The 26,216-nt window shown below is 37.8% G+C and overlaps 1 protein-coding gene across 1 annotated transcript in view; it reads left to right on the forward strand.

Moving 5' to 3' along the window:
* TTN (titin) overlaps positions 1–26,216 on the forward strand; it is a 276,330-nt gene that overhangs the window by 159,448 nt on the left and 90,666 nt on the right. Inside the window, exons 177-215 of the mRNA XM_045575224.1 lie at positions 109–198; positions 910–972; positions 1,302–1,391; positions 3,373–3,420; positions 3,962–4,363; positions 4,525–4,803; positions 5,058–5,333; positions 5,475–5,614; positions 6,137–6,263; positions 6,355–6,618; positions 6,910–7,176; positions 7,307–7,570; positions 7,662–7,801; positions 7,963–8,089; positions 8,218–8,484; positions 8,627–8,893; positions 9,734–10,000; positions 10,091–10,230; positions 10,660–10,786; positions 11,552–11,694; positions 15,685–15,808; positions 16,337–16,603; positions 18,333–18,430; positions 19,051–19,219; positions 19,313–19,579; positions 19,682–19,948; positions 20,035–20,313; positions 20,620–21,028; positions 21,158–21,282; positions 21,395–21,661; positions 22,405–22,674; positions 22,777–23,079; positions 23,185–23,487; positions 23,760–23,947; positions 24,039–24,153; positions 24,261–24,545; positions 24,646–24,797; positions 25,504–25,651; positions 25,808–25,985. Coding sequence (XP_045431180.1) covers positions 109–198; positions 910–972; positions 1,302–1,391; positions 3,373–3,420; positions 3,962–4,363; positions 4,525–4,803; positions 5,058–5,333; positions 5,475–5,614; positions 6,137–6,263; positions 6,355–6,618; positions 6,910–7,176; positions 7,307–7,570; positions 7,662–7,801; positions 7,963–8,089; positions 8,218–8,484; positions 8,627–8,893; positions 9,734–10,000; positions 10,091–10,230; positions 10,660–10,786; positions 11,552–11,694; positions 15,685–15,808; positions 16,337–16,603; positions 18,333–18,430; positions 19,051–19,219; positions 19,313–19,579; positions 19,682–19,948; positions 20,035–20,313; positions 20,620–21,028; positions 21,158–21,282; positions 21,395–21,661; positions 22,405–22,674; positions 22,777–23,079; positions 23,185–23,487; positions 23,760–23,947; positions 24,039–24,153; positions 24,261–24,545; positions 24,646–24,797; positions 25,504–25,651; positions 25,808–25,985 — 8,002 coding nt within the window. The remainder of the gene's footprint in view (positions 1–108; positions 199–909; positions 973–1,301; positions 1,392–3,372; positions 3,421–3,961; positions 4,364–4,524; positions 4,804–5,057; positions 5,334–5,474; positions 5,615–6,136; positions 6,264–6,354; positions 6,619–6,909; positions 7,177–7,306; positions 7,571–7,661; positions 7,802–7,962; positions 8,090–8,217; positions 8,485–8,626; positions 8,894–9,733; positions 10,001–10,090; positions 10,231–10,659; positions 10,787–11,551; positions 11,695–15,684; positions 15,809–16,336; positions 16,604–18,332; positions 18,431–19,050; positions 19,220–19,312; positions 19,580–19,681; positions 19,949–20,034; positions 20,314–20,619; positions 21,029–21,157; positions 21,283–21,394; positions 21,662–22,404; positions 22,675–22,776; positions 23,080–23,184; positions 23,488–23,759; positions 23,948–24,038; positions 24,154–24,260; positions 24,546–24,645; positions 24,798–25,503; positions 25,652–25,807; positions 25,986–26,216) is intronic.

Below are 26,216 nucleotides of genomic sequence, written 5' to 3' on the forward strand. Positions count from 1 at the left end.
TGAACTTCTGAAATATAGTTTAATCTAATTATTGATTTCTAACTAATAAGTGATTTCTAAGTGTTAAAATAGTAAAATATCACTAAAATTAACCTTATTATCTTAAAGTACCAGAACCACCTCCAAAGGCTGTTGAGGTTGAAGCACCTCCAACTACTGTTGCGAAAGTGGAAAAGAAAACTCCTGAACCAGAAAAAGGTACAAAGTTACTGGCAATTTTTTAGTTGTTTCTAAAAATACAAATATGCATCATTTAAAATATAATTACACTGGCATCAAGACTTGAACACGTACATCTGTATGCATAACGTGAAGATAATGCATTCTTTTTTTTCTAAATTTTTTAAAATATATTTTATTGATTTTGTACAGAGAGGAAGTGAGAGAGATAGAGAGTTAGAAACATCAATGAGAGAGAGTCATCGATCAGCTGCCTCTTGCACACCCCCTACTGGGGATATGCCCGCAACTAAGGTACATGCCCTTGACCGGAATCGAACCCGGGTCCCTTCATTCCCCAAGCCGACGCTCTATCCATTGAGCCAAACTGGTCTCAGCAGATAATGCATTCTTTAAAAAGATTCGAACACATGACCTTAATCTGGTCAGCTTAATTGTGTTTACCATTTCCCTCTCGTGGACTAATGATCAGCCATTTGTTAAATAAATTACTAAGTTTTAAACACTAAGAAAAATATGTCTATGGGCAATTAGATGAATAACAACATTAGAACCAATAAAATTGCCTTACTATATTTTCCAAATATTTTGTAGATCAAATACTTGATTTGATGACTATGTGTATCAATTCTAATATCTTCTAAGACATGTCTGCCTAACTTTGGTTTGACTTTGTGAAAACCTTAAAAAATATTGTGATAACCTGTTTATTATCATGGATTCTTTTAGTGCCTGAAATAAAGCCAGCAATACCTCTCCCTGGGCCTGAAGCAAAACCAAAGCCTGAACCAGGTAAGCCAGCTGATCCCCAGTGTCAACAGTACTCCTTCATGCTTTACACAAATAAAGTGTAGTTTAGAATAAAAAGTCAGTATGTAGAAAATAGTTTCTAATGTGGCGATATATTATTAATATTTCATTTAATATATTACATGCATTAGAATATGTAGAATATATATCATTATATTATTTGTAGATTATATTAGAGTTAGAATATATCATTCTCCGAAGAATTAGTCATTGAAAGATTTTAAAGTTACCTCAGAAGAGGCAAATAGGCCACCAAAACAGGTTTTACAAAACGGCAAATATATATTAATGCAATGGACATCTCTCTACAGAAGTGAAAACAATCAAACCACCCCCCATGGAGCCTGCTCCAGCCCCCATTGCTGCCCCAGTGACAGCACCAGTAGTGGGAAAGAAAGCAGGTATTTATTCTGTATTTTTCTTCTTGATTATTTCTCAAATATGTTTTTATTGATTTCAGAGAGAGGAAGGGAAACAAAGATATAAAAACATCAATGAGGAGAGAGAATTATTAATTGGCTGCCTTCTGCATGCCCCCCCACCAGGGATTGAGACCACAACCCAGGCATGTGCCCTGACCAGAATCGAACCATGACCTCCTGATTGATGGTTCAGCACTCAACCCCTGAGCCACACCAGCTGGGCTGATTGTTTTGATGGCTTAATAAAAATATTCATACTTGAATTAAATTTAAGCTCTCATTATGTTGAAACTAGGCATTATTTCAACTCTGGAGCTTTGTAAATTCTTAATTAAATTTTCTTCATCTGATATCCTTTACCCATCTAAGCTCTCAGCTAATGGATGCATATTGTTTTGATTGGAATGTACATTCCTATGATGCACAATTTCCTTATATGCTCTTGAGATGAAGTAATGAATATGTTCCAGGCTAATGAAAACTAAGGAGACGGTCAGACACTCTTTAAGGACATGCACACAGAAATCCCATGGAGTTTCAGATTTTCCATGTGCCCCATAGGAATCATTTCTCTTTTAAAAAAAAATAAATAAATGAGTCTGTATTTTGGGACAATGAAAATGTTCCAGAAATGAACGGTGTTATGATGGCATAACATTGAGAATGTGCTCAATGCAACTAAATTGCACACTTAAAGTGGTAAATTTTATAGGTGTATTTTACCACAATAATAAAAAAAGGATAGTTCAGCCTTTAAATCTATATAAGAATATAGATCAATAATAAATTTCTTAAATGTGCTAACTGGTATAATTATCTCAGCTACAAATCTCAAGTGCTATTGCTAATTCTTTACTTGGGTGATAATCTCAAAACCAAAAATGATTTGATGTGTTTTTCTGATTGATAAATACACATCCTCATATTTGAACTTTGGCTGGTTACTAATTGTCTTTAAATTTTCATTTCCTAGTATGTGAAATCAAAATAATAATTACATCTGTCCTGTCAGATTACTGAGAGCATTAAATATGTGTGAAGCACTTAGCACACTGCCTGGTACATAATAAGCCTTATAGAAATATTTTGGTCATTATTGTTTTTAATGACATATTATATTCTTTGGCTATAGCAAAATTTTAATATTTAAGCTATTATAGTTGTCACTGATATTTATTATTTGGGTATTATTCTTATTTTTAAACTTTTATAATTGCAATGTGATACCTTTTGTTAGTTAAGAAAAGGATGGTAACTGTTATTGAGCCAATTAATTGTGTATAAAAATAAAGCTTTTCTTGCATTTTCATGGGCTGAAGCTAGAAAACTAGTTCTACATTTTATTATCCCCTGCATTAATAATTGAATTAAACTCTCAATGTACGGACATCTTGCTTCTGCCTTAGTTCATTGTCTAATTAAAGGAAACTTTCAAAGGAATCCACATATGTGTAGCACATAACCCTTTGTTTTTCCTTAACCTTGCCTGGATTTGTCTGCCCAATTTAAAAAGAAAGGCTATAGGTAACTTCTGGGCCATTCCCTTTTTTTCTACACTGATTCCTTGTTAGCAGAAACATATCCTTGGCACACATAACCACACATAAATAACTATGTAAAGTACTTTGTGTTGCTAGATAAGAATGAAACTCCTCCTTACAAGGCAAGAGTAAGCCTTCTGGAAATTGAAGAAGAATTAAAGGCACTTGCTGAAAATAATTTTTTAATCCTAACTATGTGGGTGGCAGTTTAGCTTAGTCACATTATTTTCAGAATATGACTTCTTGGATATGTCAAAAATATCTGTTGGAAATGTCCATTCTCCATAGAGGTCATATAAAACCAATTTCTCGTTTTGCATTAATACTCATATAAAGAGTATGATTCACCTCACATGGTTTACTAAGTATGAAATAAGTCTGAAAATTGTTTAAATGCTGAGTTTTCATTTTTATTTCAGAAGCCAAACCTAAAGAGGAGGCTGCCAAGCCCAAAGGTCCCATCAAAGGTAGGACTCGTTTCCTTATACCTGAACTGTAACCTTTCACTCTGGGAAAAACCTTTACATTCAAGGGAGGGAATTTTTCAAAATTTGTAACAATCTATGCTATTCCTAATTGATTCTGCTAAAGCTAGTATGTCTTCTGATATTTTAAGCAATACACCTCTAATATTATTCATGCAGGTACTATATAACCAGCTATATTTTAGCATAATGAATTCTATAAGTTCTTAGCTTCATTTTCATACACATGTTTTTATACATAACACATCATAAAATAATTAGACATTAATCTAGATACTATACATTTGGGTTTAAACCCTGAGAAAACGAAGAGCATTTACTTTCATGGACTCCTTATGTCATCCCATACTCCTGTCGAGAAGAAGGCAGTATAAATATAATTGACCTTCCAATGACCTCGTCTTTAATTTTCTGTTATTGGCTAGTTGCTCTATCACTAGTTTTATCTGGCAGGCAGCCAAGCATGCACTTTCTGGCCCTTGTGGACATGCCAAATTAACTTTTAAATTTTATTTTGAACTAGGTGTAGCCAAAAAGACTCCTTCCCCAGTAGAAGCTGAAAGGAAGAAGTTAAGACCGGGAAGTGGTGGGGAGAAACCTCCCGATGAAGCCCCCTTCACCTACCAGCTAAAGGCTGTGCCACTCAAGTTTGTCAAAGAAATCAAAGACATCGTCTTGACCGAAGCAGAGTCCGTTGGCTCTTCTGCAATCTTTGAGTGTTTAGTCTCCCCCTCCACGGCCATTACAAGCTGGATGAAAGATGGCAGCAGCATCCGGGAGAGCCCAAAGCACAGATTCATCGCAGATGGTAAAGACAGAAAGCTGCATATCATTGATGTCCAGCTTTCGGATGCTGGTGAATACACCTGTGTTCTACGTTTGGGAAATAAAGAGAAGACCTCCACAGCTAAGCTGGTTGTAGAAGGTAATTTCCAATCTTCTGCCTAGGGTCCATATTCCAGTTTAATGCTGTAAACCTCAGGAGTAATGCTTATTGTAAGTTTAGGCAAAACCTCTTATTTTGCAAGTTTTCTTTCATTGAAAATATTGTGAATATTGAAAAGTCTTTGCTGTCATTCTTCCCAGAACTTCCTGTGCGTTTTGTAAAAACGCTTGAAGAGGAAGTCACGGTGGTCAAAGGACAGCCGCTGTACTTGAGCTGCGAGTTGAACAAAGAACGTGACGTGGTCTGGAGGAAGGATGGGAAGATCGTGGTGGAGAAACCTGGCAAAATCGTGCCGGGCGTCATTGGCTTGATGAAGGCCCTGACCATCAACGACGCAGATGACTTCGATGCTGGGACGTACACGGTTACCGTGGAAAACGCCAACAACCTGGAGTGCTCATCCTGTGTGAAAGTAGTAGGTGAGTACTTCGCTGGGAAATTTTGTTCTGCTGATTATTATACTGAGAAAATGGAAGAGAGAATTTTATTTTCCGGTATCAGAAAATCAGCTGTCTTGTACCTTATCTAAGAGGGGAGTGGGGGAGTATCAATAATCAGAGCAGATTAATTAGGTCCAGTTTTGAAAATAGTTTTTCTATTTCTGAAATGGACTAGGGAAGTTACTTATATCACTTGTTCAGAACGTTTATTTTCTGACCTCATTTTCATACAGAGATCATTAGAGACTGGCTGGTGAAACCCATACGTGATCAGCATGTGAAACCCAAGGGGACGGCTGTTTTCACCTGCCATATAGCAAGGGATACTCCGAACATTAAGTGGTTCAAGGGCTACGATGAAATCCCCTGGGAACCAAATGACAAGACTGAGATAGTGAAAGAGGGAAATTATGTCCATCTCAAAATTAAGAATGCATTACCAGAAGATATTGATGAATATGCAGTGGAAATCGAAGGGAAAAGATACCCTGCAAAGCTGACACTTGGAGGTATAAAAATCTTACATCTATTATTCTAAAAGATAAGTTTTCTGTGTGCCTAAGGCAAAATAACACAACCCAAAAGACATGAAAGCAAAGCATGGTTAGACTGGTTAAAGCATTGTGGTATTTCACCCCTGACCCGTACAGATCGTGAAGTTGAACTGCTTAAACCAATAGAGGATGTTACCATTTATGAGAAAGAAAGTGCAAGCTTTGATGCAGAAATCTCAGAGGAAGATGTTCCTGGACAATGGAAACTGAAGGGAGAACTTCTAAGGCCCTCTCCTGTGAGTAATTTCCTCTTTCAGTTGTTAGTCGTACATAATAACTACTTTCTAAATTCAGGTTTAACATTCAGATTTGGTTCCATAATGATAGAGTTCCTTCGGGCTTCTTAAATCTCAAAAAAAGGAAATAAATTTGATGCATTCTTTGTAGACCACTCGGACATTTTTAAAAAAATGTTTATAAGACATTTTTAGTTATGTTATTAGTAGTAAATTTTTAAACTCTAGAGTAGGGGTGTCGAACTCAATCAGAGAAGGGGCCAAAATCTAAAATCCAGCCTAAATCGCGGGCCGAATGGTTTACTGAACAGTCATAAACTGTCTTTGTGATGGAAACGCAGCGGAGTGCAGTGATGACAGCGCGGTGTGGGCCACATTGCAAGGCCTGGCGGGACGGATTTGGCCCGCGGGCCTTGTGTTTGACACATGTGCTCTAGAGAAATCTTTGTCTGTACTATAGAAACATTTTTCCTCTAGGGGATTTATCTCACTGAAATGCTAACTAAAACTATTGTTCCTCAGACTTGTGAAATCAAAGCAGAAGGTGGGAAACGCTTCTTAACCTTGCACAAAGTCAAGCTGGACCAAGCTGGTGAAGTCCTTTACCAAGCGCTTAACGCAGTGACCACTGCCATCCTGACGGTGAAAGGTATGGGCTTTTCGAACTCGGGAGTGGGCTCAGCTTCATTTCATGTCCCTCCGCATTCTGGAAAACCTCATTCTTCTTGTTTGCTTTTCAGAAATCGAGCTCGACTTCGCTGTGCCCCTGAAGGATGTCACTGTCCCAGAAAAGCGACAGGCTCGGTTTGAATGTGTCCTAACTCGAGAGGCAAATGTCATCTGGTCCAAAGGACCTGATATAATCAAATCTTCTGACAAGTTTGATATCATTGTTGATGGACATAAACACATTCTTGTCATCAATGATTCTCAATTTGATGACGAAGGAGTCTATACTGCTGAGGTGGCGGGCAAGAAGTGCTCAGCACAATTATTTGTTACAGGTAAGAATTGATGAGATCTGGCTATAGCATCCCCTATTTAGACGCACAAATATATGACTTTAAAAACAGAACACTAATTCTAATAGTTATAAGTGGTAATCAGCACCCCTTTATTTTCACATTACCACTTACTTACCCCCTGATTTTTTTTTTTTAAGCCAAGGTTAGCTCCATTTGAAAAGATGAATAAGTAAATGCTATGTGAAATCCTTTCACCCAGGCAGATTAGAGTGGACTATTTCAGAAGGTAAATTGTTTTCCTGAGCATATTATCCATGCTTCGCATTGCAGGTGTGAGACTGCAATTCATTTCACCCCTTGAAGATCAAACAGTGAAAGAAGGTCAAACTGCAACTTTTGTTTGTGAGCTTTCCCATGAAAAAATGCACGTGGTCTGGTTCAAAAACGATGCCAAACTCCACACAAGCAGGACTGTGCTCATCTCTTCTGAGGGCAAGACTCACAAACTGGAAATGAGAGAGGTGACCCTGGATGATATATCCCAGATACGAGCTCAGGTTAAGGACCTAAAGTCCACAGCCCACCTGAAGGTCTTAGGTAAGTGTGACCAACTAGAAATAAATAGCCTGTTTTGGGATGGTATCGGTGGGGTGGTAGTTAAATCGCATCTCTTTACTAAACTTTCATTTGCACGTTCTTCTGATTACCTGCCGAATGGCTTTCACAGAGGCTGATCCCTACTTCACTGTGAAATTACACAACAAAACCGGAGTGGAGAAGGATGAGATTGTCCTGAAGTGCGAGGTGAGCAAAGACGTGCCGGTGAAATGGTTCAAAGACGGAGAAGAGATTGTACCTTCACCCAAACACTCTATCAAGTCCGATGGCCTACGCCGCATCTTGAAAATCAAAAAGGCAGAATTTGGCGATAAAGGCGAATACGTGTGTGACTGTGGCACCGACAAGACGAAGGCAGACGTTACTGTGGAGGGTGAGTGGCTGAAAACATTTAAATGTAGAACCTTCTGGAACCTTCAGTTTATTTGTTCAGTCCATCTAACAAAAACTTGGTATAATTTCAGCTCGGCTAATCAAAGTGGAAAAACCTCTTTATGGAGTAGAATTGTTTGTGGGTGAAACAGCTCGCTTTGAAATTGAACTTTCTGAGCCAGATGTCCACGGCCAGTGGATGTTAAAAGGAGAGCCTTTGACTGCATCCCCTGTAAGTCTGGATTATCTGCTCGCATACAGGAGGGGGCTTGCGTGCTTGTTTAGGGTGGAAAAGAAGACACTCTTCTTGTATGCAATCTCTCAGGAGGAATAACCAGTTACGAAAAATGATGTTTTTCTTTTTTTCTTTCCTTCTAACCCTGATCCAAACAGGACTGTGAGATCATCGAGGATGGGAAGAAGCATACTCTGGTCCTCTATAACTGCCAGCTGGATATGACAGGAGAGGTGTCCTTCCAGGCGGCCAATGCTAAGTCTGCAGCCAACCTGAAAGTGAAAGGTACGCCCCACCTGTCAGCCACGCTTCCGAGTTTTCTGTAAGACTTCCTCTGTTATCCTGAATGGGCCGGAGCCATGAATGGAAGCGTATTCTATAATAGCTTCATCCACACCGTCCTTCTCTTTCAGAGCTGCCGCTGATCTTCATCACCCCTCTCAGCGACGTGAAAGTCTTTGAGAAAGACGAGGCGAAGTTTGAGTGTGAGGTATCCAGGGAGCCCAAAACCTTCCGCTGGCTGAAAGGAACCCAGGAAATCACAGGCGATGACCGCGTGGAGCTTTTCCAGGATGGCACGAAGCATTCCATGGTGATCAAAGAAGCCGCTTTTGATGATGAAGCAAAATACATATTTGAAGCTGAAGACAAGCACACCAGCGCCAAACTGATCATTGAAGGTAAGTGTTGTTATCAGTTAGACCATCTTCACTTTTTTTTTTTTTTTTTTTTTTTTTTTTTTGCTTTTATTTTTATATTTCCTCCTTCAAAGGCTGGCATTCATGAGCGTGGGGTTTTTTGTTTGTTTTTTTTTCTGAATAGGAATCCGGCTCAAATTCCTCACTCCCCTCACGGACGTGACAGCCAAAGAGAGGGAGAGTGCCGTGTTCACCGTGGAGCTGTCCCACGACAACATCCACGTGAAGTGGTTCAAGAACGACCAGCGCCTGCACACCAGCAAGCTGGTGTCCATGCACGACGAGGGGAAGACCCATGCCATCACGTTCAAAAACCTCTCTCTGGATGACACCTCTCAGATCAGAGTGGAAGCGATGGGAATAAGCTCAGAAGCTAAACTCACGGTGCTCGGTAGGTGCCCCTTTCCATAGCATCCTGTTGCGCTATCTCCTGCAGACATCTGTGGAGTAGCTATTATTTAAGATAGTCGTCCAAGTGTTACGTGGCATGAAGTTAGCCCCCGTCCTTAAGAAGCTGTCCTGGATGTGATCAGGCTTATTTCCAATAGAGCTTTTTTTCTAAGAATAGGAGGATTTAAAGGGATAAAGACCCAGGCCTTCACAATAGGCAGTTAAAATCAGAATTCAAACTCTCAATTAATTATTGAGCCCTGTTATGTTGAAAAGAGGAATATGTATATTTCTTATCTCCTTGCTCAAAATTATTTCATAAAAATGTTTTTGCAAGTTTCTAATAAGAGAGAAAACACAGAATTCACATGACTGAATCGTCTCTTTAGCCCCTTTATACCAAGTGGATTACATATAAAGTCCAATGTATATAGAAACTATATAAAGCAAACTGTTACTTGATATTAAGAAAAACTAATTATGTGAATCTTAAAGCATAAAGGTAAAGTAGGCATAATGGATTTGCTAAGAAATTAGAAATTTAGCCAAATAATAAAGGAGCACATAATTATATCTTAAGATAAATTTCACCGTATCTTTTAAACTACAGTTAATAAAATACTTCAAAATAAAATACAGATGGGTTTAAGTTTTGATAAACCTCATGCATGTTCCCTTTCTAACATTTGGAGAACTTTCGAACACAATAAATGAGTGAGCATTTGGTTCAATTGTAACATAAGCACAGAACTCTGTGAGCTGCCTCTTAAACTTTTCAAGAGATTGCCATTTCCCTCGGTGCTAAATGACATTTTGTTTTTTATTGATACTCTACTTGCAGAGGGAGATCCATACTTTACAGGAAAGCTTCAAGATTACACCGCAGTAGAGAAAGATGAAGTGATTCTGCAGTGTGAAATCAGCAAAGCAGATGCACCGGTAAAATGGTTTAAGGATGGAGAGGAAATAAAGCCATCTAAAAACGCTGTAATTAAAGCAGATGGCAAGAAGCGCATGCTAATCCTAAAGAAAGCCTTGAAATCAGATATCGGGCAGTACACCTGTGACTGTGGGACAGATAAGACCTCGGGAAAACTTGACATTGAGGGTAAGCAAATCTCCACGAGCCTGCTCTTAAAGCTGTTGGAGTTATTTCTGCCAGAAGCTAATGGCACATGCTGACCCTCCCCTTTTCCAGATCGGGAAATAAAGCTGCTGCGCCCCCTGAAGAGTGTGGAGGTGATAGAGACCGAGACAGCCCGCTTTGAAACTGAAATCTCCGAAGAGGACATCCATGCCAACTGGAAACTCAAGGGAGAGGCACTGCTCCAATCACCTGTAAGGCTATTTCTGAACTTGTCAGCGCCTAGAGTTGCTGGGTGAAACAGAAAAGGGCAGGCAGAAAGTCAGAGTGCTTGCGAGGCATCTAAAATGCGATATCATGTTTTCTATCAGGCCAGAGAGGCATTAGGGTCTGTGAATGGGCTCTGACAGGCACATTTGCATTATTTGTGTTCCTGCAGAGTGAGTGTATAAGAGTGTAGGTATTCTATAAAGCTGCCTGTTGGTTCAGAATTATATAGCTAAAGTAATCACTGCCTTCACCATGGTGTTTGTAAGCTTCATTTCCTGCAAAAGGGAAGCTCAAATTTGTATTGTTTCCTCACCTATTATTAATCTCATCCCTTTAATTAGATATTATATCCTCAGTGGGGGGGAACCAAGGAAAAGTATTTCCTGTGAAAGCTTTATTCTTTTTTGGTACAGGATTGTGAGATCAGGGAAGAAGGCAAAGTGCACTTCCTTATTTTGCACAACTGCCGCCTGGACCAGACTGGCGGGGTGGATTTCCAAGCCGCCAATGCTAAATCTAGCGCCCACCTCCGCGTAAAACGTAAGTTTCGAGTGTTTATGCTGAAAATTCAGTGTACAGCTTTGCAGAAAATGGGAGTGAAACTAATCGGAGTTGTTTAATTCATTCGAAAAACAATTATTATAGAAACAGGCTTCCTTGTACTTACTTCTTTGACACCCCAATGCACACATGTCATTGAACTTGTCATTTGAACAAAAGAAAACTAAGCAAGTCCAATTTTCCTGTTTTGTAATCATTTCATTCAAAATAGCTATACCTAGAAGAAGACTCTAACTCAGAAATGTAGCCCGTAAAGACCACGTCCTCTGCAGGACTATAAAGAAAATCTTGGCGGTGTGGCCGTTTCAGACTCAGGAAGGGAGGAGAGGAGAGGATTAGGCTAACATTTTCGGGAGGTGCAAAGTGTTTGATGGACATGGACAGGCTATGTGATTGAGGGGCCCTTGTCCTCTCCCAATCAGAGCCTCAGCTATTTTGGAAGCCACATACCTTATGTAGCCAGAGGAACTTGACGCCTGGCAGAGAGACAGATGCAGCACAGATTTCTCGCTGACCTTGTGCAGCAGCACGGAAGGGCCCCTATGAATACCCACCCTCCGGCCACCGGCTCTCCCCTTCCCGGCACCACGGGGCCCCGTTCGCTTGGGAGCTAAAGCGGTGGCCAGCCCCGGGGCCCTTTCCTTCTCACAGAAAGCACCCACGAAGATTGCTAACCGAGTCTGTGTTTATTCTCTTGGGATTACAAAATGAGTAAGCCAGCACTGCTTCCTTCCTCTCGCAAAGCACGCGTGATTGGTCTCCTGAGGCCCCTGAAGGATGTCACGGTGACCGCGGGGGAAACTGCTACCTTCGACTGCGAGCTCTCTTATGAGGACATCCCAGTGGAATGGTACCTCAAAGGGAAGAAACTGGAGCCCAGCGATAAGGTAACGAGCAGGGGTATGTGGTTGCTTGTCTTGCTCTCACTCTTTCAGCCGGGTTCTTCCACCTTCATTTGTGCGTTCCTTGTTCTCTGCTCTTTTTTATGTCGCCGCCTTCTCCCTTTCCCCTTCTCTTTCCTATCCCAGCCTACTCTTCCTAATTCCTGCTGTAATTGTCAAACAGATTCTTCACATTTTCGTTGAGTTTAACCTGATGATATTTTCATTGGAATGGAAATAAAATCATTTGTTTTGTTTTGTTTTTTGAAGAACAGTCAAACACTCATTGGCTATCAATGTTAGGAAGGAGCAAAAAGATTTTTTTTTAAAGACTTTCTGATTGAATGCACTGCAACAACAGTGCACATTAAGTTTTAAGACAAATTCTCAAGCTATCTAAAGTTCTGCATATAGGGGAGGGTTGAAATTCCATTTCAGGCAGTTGATCAAGTGGTTGAGATAACTTCACAGCAAATTTGCTCGTTAAGCATTTCTCCAAAGCTATTTTTAACCCTCAAGTGTTTTGAGCTGTGCAAATTCTGGAATGCAAGCAGACTATTTAAAGTGCAACTGATGCTACTGACAAGAAAGAAGGACTCTGTGGTTGTCCACACATATGAACAAATATACTTTAAGAAGTTTTAGGAAATAACCAGCCAGCTCCCAGTGTTAGCTTTTCTATGCCTAAGGTTTCTTCGTGTGTTTTAAAATATATTTTTTATATATCGTTATTGTTGAGGATATTCTATGCATCGGTTTATAAGGAAAACCAAGATGATTTTTCAGATAGGCCTAAAATATAATTTACCTAAAGTGAGTTATATATTTTACTCCCAAAACAAAGTGTGTGTTTAAATTATCTTGATAATTCATCATTGATTTTTAATTCTTGAAATAAAATGTAATAAAAAAACAAGTCCATGAAAAGAATGCACTGGACAGTTCATTATACCATAGTAATTTTTTTTCGATATTTTAGGAATAATATCAAATGTGCCATCAAGGCTTTCAATATTTTTAAAACTTAACTGGAATATAATTAACAAGGAATTCAGTTTAACAAGGAGCCACAAAGTTGGTTGAATTATTAGAAGGCAAATGCCTTTGACCCATTCTAACACAGACAGAAGGTTCATATTCTACCTAAGTGATTAAGGACTACTTCAGTAACAGTTCACCTGGGAAATGCAGTCTGCCTACTATACAGATAATAATCACCAATTTGTCTACTCTTTGAAGACAGAAAAAGCGGCTATATGTTCAAATTTCAACATGAGAATTAAGTTACAGTGAGATCTTTTAAATATTGAACTGGATGATGAAGGCATCTCTACCTTTGAGTTTGCTTTCTTAATATTTGTCCTATGAAATGTGATTTAGTTGCTTTCACATCTAAAGGAAGAGACTTGGTTGACTTTCAAGACCTTTTCTAGATTTGTAAATTTGTGACTTTTTTAATGTAAGAACACTGCTTAAGGACAAATGATATTATTACTTTGCTACTAAACTTTTGCCACTATCTTTTGGTCAAGTTAAGAGCTTTTTACTAAATGATCAGTTTCATTAGTTTTAATGTAAAAACTATATTATTTCAATTAAAAATGTAGACTCATAAAAATCAATGATATTATTGATTCACATTTCTTTTACATATATATATATATATATATATATATATATATATATATATATATATATATATATATCTTCTTGTCACTAAACTTCTTTCTTGGATTAGAAAGGATCATCTTACTATAATTTTATAGGGCCTCTTTGTGCCTCTTTTAGCACAGGAATTTTAATCCTTTACTCACCCAAAATACTTCAGCCTTTTATGAACTTGCTCTTATGTTACTTAAACGTCTCTTTTTTAAAAGCGATATAAACTATGAAGCAATAAAGTTACTTTATTACATTTTCCAGGTTTGTTTTTAATAACCTTTCAGAACAAAGTTGTCACTATTAGTTTAATTCAGGCCTTTTATCTACGCTCTACAAAATTGGTCAGCCTCCAAATACTATACTAAACAAACAAAAACAAGTTATTTGAATTAGAAAGTCAAAAGAAAAATTTAGAAATGAGTTGTGTGTTTTTGCTTTGTGGCATTTTTGGTATGTGTGTTTTTTGGTGTTTAGGTTTTTTGTGTTCTTGTGTTGTGTGTTGTGTGTGTGTGTGTGTGTGTGTGTTTGGACATCAATCCAAAGCACTGCTAAGTTATAAATGGTCTTAGATAATTTTATATTTAAACTTTAATAGCTTGGTCACAGTCATAATACCTATTGTATTATAGCAACATGCCTGCATTACAGAATAACCATATTTTAAAAGGACAATATCTAACATTAGCCTTTCCCAATCCACCACCAAATCTTCAGCATTCATTTTATTTATTTATCTTTATAAGGTACCAATTAGTTTTTCCTTTTTAAAAAACATAATCAAGGTACACTGTATAATAAGCATGTCAAACTCAAACTCCATGGGCTGCATATCTTGTTTATTTGGCCCGTGTTAACCTTTGAGTTTGACATACTTGCTTCATTAGACCAATTAATTGAGAATTACTGTGTTCTGAGCCAAGTTACAATTTTCTAAAGTAGCCGCAAAAAAATTAAGATAAAACGAGTTAATAAATAATATATATCTGTGGGCAGGTTGGACCCTGAGATACTTTTAAAAATAGTCCTAAATCACAGTCCAAATTTTATTTTCAAAATTTATATTGAAATATATTACTAAAACTTTTTCCCTTTCAAGCACCAGGCCCTTGAATAAGCAGCTGTGTTCCTAGAACATATCTTAATTTCCTCCTCCTATTTGTTTTTTGCCTTTCTTGATTATTAAGGTAGTTATATTAATAACCATGCCCAACTATTAAGAAAAAATCTTTATATGAAACTTTATTCATGGCTCTTTCCTTTACACCACCATAAGAAATAGTTCCATTGCTAAAAACTTTTAAGTTATTATGAACTCTGAATGAAGTCTTACGCAGAATCAATCGCAAACACAGGAGAGAGCATCTTAGGGACTTTTAGATGCTAAGACCAGAAGAACCTCTGACTGTCATATCCTTATTATAAGGATGACCCTGTCTGGTAGCCTTATTTTTAACTGTACATACTACAGTTATAGGACCTAGCGAGAGTCCATATAAAGGTGGAGTGTGCCCTTTGACAATTCATTGTCCTACTGACGACCCCTTCAAATTGCCCAAGGTTGCATTTACACAAGAATTTATTATTCAGATAATAACATTGATGGCAGCATTTGTCTTGATGTTCTACTATCACAGTCATCTCCTGATTTAACCATTTCTAAAGTTATTTTATCCATTGTTCACTTTTATGTGAACAATTGTAACCCTGTTTGATGCTGGATTTTCCCAATCCTGAGGTGCACAAGAATCAACATCTTCATTTGTAATTTTGAACAAAATTAAGAAATTGTGCAAATTATTTTAAACATAGGTTTACTTGGCTTGCAAAATAATTTCAATTGCTAAAATGATTGGAAAGAAGAGCTCTAGTTTGTTGCATGGCAAATACCTTGCATTTAGAATATAAGGTTTACTTTCCATTTTACAATCTGTAATCAGCTTTTTCCTTCCTTTTATGATTTAACTTTTCTATGTTCTTTCTTTATATATAAACCCAGTGACAGAATGGAGGCAAATGTAATACACACACACACACACACACACACACACACACACACACTCACACACACCAAAGTATAAATAAAAATTCTCCCAGTATTTTAAGATAAAAAGCCACTTAGTAATAATTAAGGGTATTTATAAAAATCTAAAATTTCCTTAAGGATTCTAAGCTATTCGTTAAAATCATTTTCAAGTACATATGTGTTTTACTTATAAAAGAACTTGGAAAGCACTGTTTCAAACTATTTATCTAAATGAATTAAATGCACCTATATATATTGGATTGCTGTTTCAAATATTCTTAAAACTGCACTTTTTTTTCTCAAAAAACTAGGTGGTCACACGTTCAGAAGGAAAAGTTCATACACTTACTCTGAGGGATGTAAAGTTAGAAGATGCTGGAGAAGTCCAACTAACAGCAAAAGATTTCAAAACCCAAGCCAGTCTCTTCGTGAAAGGTAATTTCAGGCTTATTTTTAAAAACATGTATAATACAAAGGTTCATAAATAATGCCGAATCTCAATTATCTTTAATCTTTATATGTTGAGTAACATAGATCATTATAATGTACCAAATATTCAAAAGTCTATTTTTACTTTTTGGCCTAACACAGACTTTTTCTTTTTTAGTCAAAATTGACTTAGCATAAGGTTTATTTCCTCTTCTGGCCCCCACTGTTTTTATTGCATTCAATAAACAACTGGAGAAAGAATTATTATCAAACTAGGTATTTATCACTTTACTAACCAAGAGTTGGCTGTTATTTCCTTGGTGTTTCATATTCTTTAGAAATGCTCTTCCTCTGTATGTGAAAATAATGATGAAACATCATTATTAGAGAAAAGCATTTGTGCGTAATCAAATCTTACAAATGAAACTTAATAATAGAAAAAGCCTGGGAGATACAAGAGGAAAGTTGAGGAGGTCCTGCAACTCTTCCAGAAGAAAGGAGGAATGCCTTGGCTAATAAGTATGATTCTTTCAGAACCCCCAGTTGAATTCACTAAGCCTCTTGAAGACCAGACGGTCGAAGAGGAAGCCACGGCCGTATTGGAGTGTGAAGTATCCAGAGAGAATGCTAAGGTGAAATGGTTCAAAAATGGCACAGAAATTCTCAAAAGCAAGAAGTATGAAATCGTTGCTGATGGCAGGGTCAGAAAACTTATTATACATGGCTGTACCCCAGAGGATATTAAAACATACACTTGTGATGCTAAGGATTTTAAGACTTCCTGTAACCTGAATGTCGTGCGTAAGTATTCTTCTTACACAGGTCTTTTCATTTGCAACTCTTTGATAACAAAACAAAACAAACAAAACAAAAAAAACACACAACTTTTTGCATGCCCTTCTTGGCCTAACTGCATTTCTTGGTAACTTATAATATTGATACTGACATAATCTGGTCCTCTAAAAAAAAAATCCTTCTGATACTTCTGGGGTGATTATGGACAGATTGCTCAGTTTTCACTATGCTTCTCAGAGTAGTCAAGCAGATGTGCTCTTTGGCAACATGGGATAAGCCTCCTGTAGGAATGTCCTCAGACAGATAAGAACAAACTGAATGAAAAAGACAAGAAGGGAGCTATGTTTTTTTAAACAAAAGGAAAGCAATTTCCACTTGGGAGGAAAATGAGTCCTTGGGCACGGGGAACACCTAGAAAATGAGCATGAAGCTTCAGTTTGAATAGGAGCATGCTAAAGGCCTGCTGTAACATGACAAAGCCCCTTCACATAATGCTTTCTCTGAGAATAAGAATGGATAAGAAGATGGAAAGAAGCCTGGATTCGTTGAGTGCTGTGAATGAAGAGAGCTCCAATGTTTTTAGCATTACTTCTTCCTCTGGGGGGAAATATAATGTCCTGTTACAGAATAGCACATGCTAGCTCGTTTTTTGTTTTTTTTCCATTCATTCTTTTGTCCAGTGATAACATTTTTCAGTGCATATTTTGTGCTATACTTGCTGTTTGATTTAGTTGCTTCTCTTCTGTCAATGGCTACAAAATAATGGCTGTGAGTCTGCTTCCTTCCATGCATCGTGTTCTGGTGTATTCTTTTCTACTTTGTGGTTGCTCTGCTTTAGCTTTAGCCCATGACAGAGTAGCTTCTTGGGTCGCCTTCTTCTTTTTGTCATCTATTTTGTCTCGACTCCACGAAGGCTCAGTTACTATCAGCCTACAATAGTTTTAAGCCTATTAGTTAGTATTTATGTCCCAGAATCTCATTGATCAAGGAGAGCTATCTTGGGAGGCACTCACAAGGAGCCCTGAAAGAAGGAAGGGCAAGGGATTGGCTCTCCGATCTTGTACTTCTGCTGACTTAATTCTGGAGATAAATGAAACAAGAGATATACAAAAGCATCACCTTCCCATAAGCACACTGCTTTGTCACACTAATAGATTTTATGTCTGACATATATGTGACATACATCTTTGAAGCTTATTTTTTAAAAAGCTGATTGTATGTGATTTCAATTGCAGGTTCGTGGCTTTCTGACATAGACAAGACTACTTGGTCATAGTGCTTTAAGCTGCATTATTGTGAATTCTAACTTCTCAAAGATTATGCTTGTGGCATTAAACAAGATGCTATTTCTTTGCTACTGGTGTTTCCTTTGGCAATATCAATTTTTAACTCTGGAGAGTATCAGTGGGGATTTTTCTTCCAGCTATTATTCAGGAGAACTGAGCTGGTGATAGAGAGATGATAGATAGATAGATAGATAGATAGATAGATAGATAGATAGATGATAGACATAATTAGTTGGCCCTATAATATGCCACATTATTTTATGAAAATTACAGATATGTAAAAAGTAAAATATCATACCTAAAGGGCAACTCCAAGTGATTTCAAAATCAATATAGCTTATTAAGATGAATAAAGCCTGCAAAATACTCACATTTTCTTGATATGTACTACTGTATGTCAGAATAAGTTTCTAGAAAACATTTTGAAATCTGATGACTTTCTCTTACAGCTCCTCATGTGGAATTCTTAAGACCACTTACTGACCTTCAAGTTAAAGAAAAAGAAATGGCTCGGTTTGAGTGTGAAATTTCTCGAGAAAATGCAAAGGTATGTGATTATATAGTTGCTATCCTGTATTGTCAACTTTATGTTTACTTTTGGTTTAGCCAAATGGGATAAAAAAATTAATCTCACCTATCTGATAATCTTAAAGATTATTACTTTACTATGAAATACATACTTGATTTAATTGTTCTCTTTTTAGTATTATTTAAACATTATTAGTCTGAACCATATGAAATTTCTGTTTTCTTAGGTTAAAAATAATCACATATCAGCAATTTCATATGACTCAACTGAGTACTCACGTTTGCTTGCCATTAATTACCATTTAAATTTCAGTTTACATATCCAGAAAACAAACAAATTGGTCTACAAGAAGCCCTCTATGGCTCTCAACTTACACGATCCCATCATGTTTAATAAATACTGATAGTATCACTTACTAATAATTTAAGAAGTTTGTTCTTGATTTTATCAAAATTCATTTTACAATTGTAGTTGACATATTTTGGGGGCTGAGTTGTATTTACCACTTTGATTCTTCATACTATAAAGCTTATTGGTTGCTTTAAAAAAAAAAACCACTAAGGATCATATTTTTCTTGACACTTATCTGAAGGGACAACAGGAAAACTGATAAAGATATTTATTTATCTTAAATATAGGTCCAGTGGTTTAAAGATGGTGCTGAAATTAAAAAGGGCAAAAAGTATGACATCATATCAAAGGGAGCAGTGCGCATCCTTGTCATCAACAAATGTCTGCTGGATGATGAGGCAGAATATTCCTGTGAAGTAAGGACGGCACGAACTTCTGGCATGCTGACAGTACTGGGTAAGAGTAAAGTCTTTCTTTGCATAAGTTTATTTGCTGGGGGGGAAATGATAATTTCCACTTAACTCAATTTTTAAAAAATTATTCTTGCAGAAGAAGAAGCTGTCTTTACAAAAAATCTTGCCAATATTGAAGTTAGTGAAACAGACACTATAAAACTGGTCTGTGAAGTCTCCAAGCCTGGAGCAGAAGTGACTTGGTACAAAGGGGATGAAGAGATCATTGAAACAGGAAGATATGAAATACTCACTGATGGACGAAAGAGAATTCTGATCATTCAGAATGCCCAACTTGAGGATACAGGCAGCTATAACTGCCGGCTCCCAAGTTCTCGAACAGATGGCAAAGTCAAAGTACATGGTATGAAAATTACTGTGAATAATATTTTAAGAAATTTATATTTGTTGTATTCGAGATGCAAATGCTTAAGTTTTCAATATTTTGCAAATTGTTTCTTCCCAGAACTTGCTGCTGAATTTATCTCAAAGCCTCAAAACCTTGAAATACTGGAAGGAGAAAAGGCTGAATTTGTCTGTACTATATCAAAGGAAAGCTTTGAAGTCCAGTGGAAGAGGGATGATAACACACTTGAATCTGGAGATAAATATGACATTATTGCTGATGGCAAAAAGAGGATCCTAGTTGTGAAAGACGCCACATTACAAGATATGGGCACTTACGTTGTCATGGTTGGGGCTGCCAGAGCAGCAGCTCACTTGACAGTAATTGGTAAGTTTGTCTTTGCTTCTACAGTTCACTCAGATTGGTATCTTGGGGCTTTCTTCATACTATAAAATCTTGTTGGTTGCTTTCAGAAAAACTCAAGATCATAGTTCCTCTTAAGGACACCCGTGTGAAAGAACAACAGGAAGTCGTCTTCAACTGCGAAGTCAATACTGAAGGTGCAAAAGCTAAATGGTTCAGAAATGAGGAAGCCATATTTGATAGTTCAAAATACATCATTCTCCAAAAAGACCTGGTCTACACCCTCCGAATTAGAGATGCACGATTAGATGACCAAGCCAACTATAATGTGTCTCTGACCAATCATAGAGGTGAAAATGTTAAGAGTGCAGCCAATCTGATAGTGGAAGGTAAGTCACTTCTATGGCAGGAGTGATTTTAAAAATCACTTTCTGCCCTAATGGGTTTGGCTCAGTGGTTAGAACATCAGCCTGCAGACTGAAGGATCCCAGGTTCGATTCCTGTCAAGGGCATGTACCTTGGCTGCAGGCACATTCCCAGTAGGGGGTGTGCAGGAGGCAGCTGATCAATGTTTCTAACTCTCTATCCCTCCACCTTCCTCTCTGTAAAAATCAATAAAATATATTTTTAAAAAATAAAATAAAATAAATTTCTATTATGAAAAACAAAATCAACATTATTCTTCTTTATAACAGAGGAAGACCTGAGGATTGTTGAGCCTCTTAGAGATATTGAAACAATGGAAAAGAAATCTGTCACATTCTGGTGCAAGGTGAATCGTCTCAATGTAACACTGAAATGGACCAAAAATGGAGAAGAAGTGGCTTTTGACAACCGTGTTGTATACAGAGTTGATAAATACAAGCACTCTCTAATTATTAAAGACTGTGGCTTCCCAGATGAGGGTGAATACATTGTCACGGCTGGACAAGATAAATCTGTTGCTGAGCTTCTCATCATAGAAGCTCCTACAGAATTTGTGGAACACTTGGAAGACCAGACAGTCACTGAGTTCGATGATGCTGTCTTCTCCTGCCAGCTGTCCAGAGAGAAAGCAAATGTAAAATGGTACAGGAATGGGAGAGAAATCAAAGAAGGCAAAAAGTAAGCAAAAGCTTCTTAATCTCTATTTCTGTAAATATATATATACACACACACACACACACACATATACTTTTGGCAGTTTAGTGGTCATTGTGCAAGCTAACCAGTAAGTCAACCTCTCCTTTTTAGATACAAATTTGAAAAAGATGGCAGCATACATAGACTCATTATCAAAGATTGCAGACTGGATGATGAATGTGAATATGCTTGTGGAGTAGAAGACAGGAAGTCACGAGCAAGGCTCTTTGTGGAAGGTACGTATTAAGTGAAAGGACAATTTTAGTACTAGTAACAGTTTATGAGAGTTGTTACTCCAAACACAAACGTATTTGGATTATGATTTCACTTTCCCCCCCATCCCCCCAGAAATCCCCGTTGAGATCATCAGACCTCCCCAAGATATCCTCGAAGCCCCTGGGGCTGATGTTATCTTTATGGCTGAGCTCAACAAAGATAAGGTGGAAGTTCAGTGGCTACGAAATAACATGATTATTGTCCAGGGTGACAAACACCAGATGATGAGTGAAGGAAAGATACATAGGCTACAGATTTGTGATATTAAGCCCCGTGACCAGGGTGAATACAGATTTATTGCCAAAGACAAAGAAGCCAGAGCGAAGCTGGAACTGGCAGGTAAGTCCCCTTCTTTTATTTTCCAACATCCCCACAATGTCACAGATACTGTGTAAGTTTCGGGTTTCTCAGCTAATTGATGAGGTAATGCTTGTGAACGCCCTTTATTTCTGTTAAGCCCTAGCCTCATGTTAACTACACTAATTTCCCTTACAACAAAGTGTCCTCAGTAAAGGGAAACTGACAGCATTCCTCTCTACATGCCAGAATCTTGAACAATCTTTGTCACATGGCAGATGTTCACTACTTTCTAGGATTCGCCTAACACCTTGAGAGTCTTCCCAGCAAACCAGACATTGCAATAGCCCAATTCTCTTCTATTTTCCAAACCCCTGTGGGGCCTCGTAGGTCTGTTCTCACCTGGACCTAAGCTTCTGAAGCATCCTTTTAGGTTGTTATTATGAAAACGCCACTAGTGTATGTCTTATACGTAAGGGAAAAAAAATGTGTCTGGTTTATTTTGAACTAAGTGTGAGGTGCCTAATTTATTTTTAATGCAAAACATGTTTTGATTATATTTAGTCCCCTGTTGTTACTTTTGGCAAAGAATAATTCTCCAGCATGATCATTTGCAATATGAGAACTCCAAACTCAGTTAGTGTGCTCTGCTGTAAAGTTACTGTGATGTACGTCTAAGGTTATGTAACCAATATCTGCTAACAAATGCATAGTGAAGAAGCTATGGCATAGCTGGACTACAAGAAATAACGCAAAGGCATTGACGTGTTATTTTTCTCACTTAGCGGCACCTAAAATCAAGACAGCTGATCAAGACCTCGTGGTTGATGTCGGCCAGCCTCTGACAATGGTGGTGCCCTATGAGGCCTACCCCAAAGCAGAAGCTGAGTGGTTTAAAGAAAATGAAGCTCTGTCATCAAAAACAGTAGATACTACAGCTGAACAAACTTCCTTCAGAATTTTAGAGGCCAAGCCAGGAGACAAAGGAAGATATAAAGTTGTGCTTCAGAACAAACATGGAAAAGCAGAAGGATTCATCAATTTACAAGTTATCGGTAAGCCCTGAGATGATTGGACTTAATTGGCAAAGCACAACTAAAAGCATGGTAGCACCCTAAAAAAATAAAAAAAATAAAAATTTTACACGTGCATTTCAGATGTTCCTGGGCCAGTGCGTAACTTAGAAGTGGCAGAAACATTTGATGGTGAAGTGGGCCTCGCTTGGGAAGAACCATTAACTGATGGTGGAAGCAAAATCATAGGTTATGTTGTTGAAAGACGTGACATCAAGAGAAAGACCTGGGTTCTGGCCACTGACCGGGCAGACAGTTGTGAGTTCACCGTCACTGGACTACAAAAAGGAGGAGTTGAGTATCTATTCCGTGTGAGTGCAAGAAACAGAGTTGGCACTGGTGAACCAGTAGAGACTGACAATCCTGTAGAAGCAAGGAGCAAATATGGTAAGAATTTTTAAAATAAACTGCAGAGTAGCTTATCTTTGCTTTGATCCCGGATATAACCGAAGGCTATGTGTTGTTTTGTTTTTTTTCTGTGATGAAATCCAGATGTTCCGGGCCCTCCTTTGAATGTAACCATCACTGATGTGAATAGATTTGGTGTCTCATTGACATGGGAACCACCAGAGTACGATGGAGGTGCTGAGATCACAAACTATGTCATTGAACTGAGGGACAAGACTTCTATCAGGTGGGACACTGCCATGACAGTAAGAGCTGAAGACCTATCGGCAACAGTCACTGATGTGGTGGAAGGACAGGAGTATAGTTTCCGGGTCAGAGCCCAAAACCGAATTGGAGTTGGGAAACCAAGTGCAGCCACACCCTTCGTCAAAGTTGCTGATCCAATTGGTAAGCCCATCAAAAAAAAGGAGGGAGGGAGGGGGTAGTAACACCTTCGTGAAATCCAGAATTTAAGCCTATCAATTAAAATAAATCAAAGTTAATGAAAAAGTAGAATATCAGAAAAAATTGAAAATCATAAAAAATGTAGACTTCCTACTGCTTCTATTTAATGAATTCGGAAACCCTGATATTTTAATGGGGATGATAGAAGTGGTTCCAGCACTGTCTTAATACATTGTCACTGATTTAAATGGTGTGCTCCTACTCTTCCACTCCAGAGAGACCCAGTCCTCCTGTGAACCTAAATTCCTCAGATCAGACTCAGTCATCAGTTCAGCTTACATGGGAACCTCCTCTGAAAGATGGAGGAAGCCCAATCCTGGGCTACATAATAGAGCGCTGTGAAGAAGGGAAAGATAAATGGATTCGTTGCAATATGAAACTGGTCCCTGAACTGACCTACAAGGTAGGGCATTTCTATCTAAAAACCACATTCAGTGTATGATCATGCACTTAAATGTATACGTTTTTTACAAATGTTTGATTCATAATTTTAGGTTACTGGATTACAAAAAGGAAATAAATATTTATATAGAGTGTCTGCAGAAAATGAAGCTGGTGTTTCAGATCCATCTGAAATTCTTGGTCCTCTAACAGCTGACGATGCTTTTGGTAAGTGTATATTTTGTTTTTAGATTTGGGAACAGCACATAGCTACTTCAGGGTACAGGGGACTTAAAGTATAATACTGGAAACTCATTCCTTTTTCTTCTTGGTAGTTGAACCAACAATGGACTTAAGTACGTTTAAAGATGGTCTGGAAATTATTGTCCCAAATCCTATCAAGATCCTGGTTCCAAGTACGGGCTATCCAAGACCAACTGCAACCTGGTCTCTAGGAGATCAAGTATTAGAAGAAGGGGATCGTGTGAAAATGAAAACCTTATCTGCCTATGCTGAACTTGTCATTTCTCCAAGTGAACGTTCAGACAAGGGAATTTATACACTGAAACTGGAAAATCCTGTGAAGGCAATTTCTGGGGAAATTGATGTCAATGTAATTGGTAAGTAACTTAACCTTTTGTTATCTAAAGTGATTTAACAGTATTCATAAATATTGGTTCACGCTATTAATGATATTGACTTCTGACTGTGTTTATTCAGCTCGCCCGAGTGCACCCAAAGAACTGAAATATGGTGACATAACCAAGGACTCAGTACATTTGACTTGGGAGCCACCAGATGATGATGGAGGAAGTCCATTAACTGGCTATCTTGTTGAAAAGCGGGAAGTCAGCCGGAAAACATGGACTAAAGTGAGTTTTTTGTAGCAACTCACCTACTCCAGAAGAGTAGGGAAATCTCACAATTCTGGGATGCCATGCAAAGTTTATATGTTTTTACTTATACCTTGCTGAAATGCTTTTTTAAATGAATTAATGCTAATGCTTTCTGAGGTAGCCCAACCAAAATTTGATATAACTGCCTTATTTTGTGAGGCTTACCAAATTTTTAACTAGGTTTGTTTTATAAAAGCAACAGTAACAACAACAAAAAAATAACCACTTATTCGGTACCTGATAAGTAACCAATATGCCCCTCTTAAGCTATAAGCCATTCTAAGGATATTAAGTACTTAACTCTTTCTGGTGATCATACTTCTTCTCATTCCACTAGATTACAATAGTTGGTGTAATCTGTCCAATTTTCCCCTCAGTTTATACTCATTGCTATTTTTATCTTGACTTAAAATCATATTTCTAATAACTAAGCTGGTAGAAAAAGTCAACACCTTATTTGCCACCTTCTTAGTGTATATGAACCAGGAAACAGTTTCATCTTATATTAAGGGTCAAATATTTTTTATATTACTTTACAGTTTTTCCCTAATATGAAATGAATAACACTTAGCATTCAAAACAACTTCCATTTGTGTGTCTGCTCGTGGCAAAAAAAAAAAAAAAAAAAAAAAAAATCTTCTGACTTGGGAAACAACTAATTAACTGTATTTATCTGTTTCAGGTTATGGACTTTGTGACTGACTTAGAATTCACAGTTCCTGATCTTGTTCAAGGAAAAGAATATTTATTTAAAGTCTGTGCTCGGAACAAGTGTGGTCCTGGAGAACCTGCATATGTTGATGAGCCTGTAAATATGTCAGCTCCTGCAAGTGAGTACCTCCTTGATGATTTATCACCTAGCCTCTTGTGACCTGTTTTTGCTGTTAGACCTGGAGTTGAAATTATGGGGGAAATATATAGGTTGACAATACGAAGATTTCATAGATGGCCTATATAAGACTGACTCTCTCTTTAAAATCTTACAGCGGTACCTGACCCACCAGAGAACGTTAAATGGAGAGATCGAACAGCCAAGAGCATCTTCCTAACATGGGATCCACCTAAATATGATGGTGGTTCACGTATCAAAGGATATTTGGTTGAAAAATGCCCACGTGGTTCTGATCGATGGGTCGCCTGTGGAGAGCCAGTTGCAGAAACAAAGTATGTTTTTAAAATCATATTTAAAATCATATTGCTAGAAAAAGTCAACAACTTACTTTGCCACCTTCTTAGTGTGTGTGAACTAGAGAACCGTTTTTTCTCTACTATGAAATAAATAGCCCTCAGCATTCAAAACAACTTCCATTTGTATCCCTGCTCATGGCTAAATAAATAAATAAATAAATAAATCTTGGCACAAGGGTAAATGTTTACTGTTACTAAAATGAGCTT

Source organism: Pipistrellus kuhlii, unplaced genomic scaffold (assembly GCF_014108245.1).
Source record: "Pipistrellus kuhlii isolate mPipKuh1 unplaced genomic scaffold, mPipKuh1.p scaffold_m20_p_7, whole genome shotgun sequence".
Taxonomy (NCBI): domain Eukaryota; kingdom Metazoa; phylum Chordata; class Mammalia; order Chiroptera; family Vespertilionidae; genus Pipistrellus; species Pipistrellus kuhlii.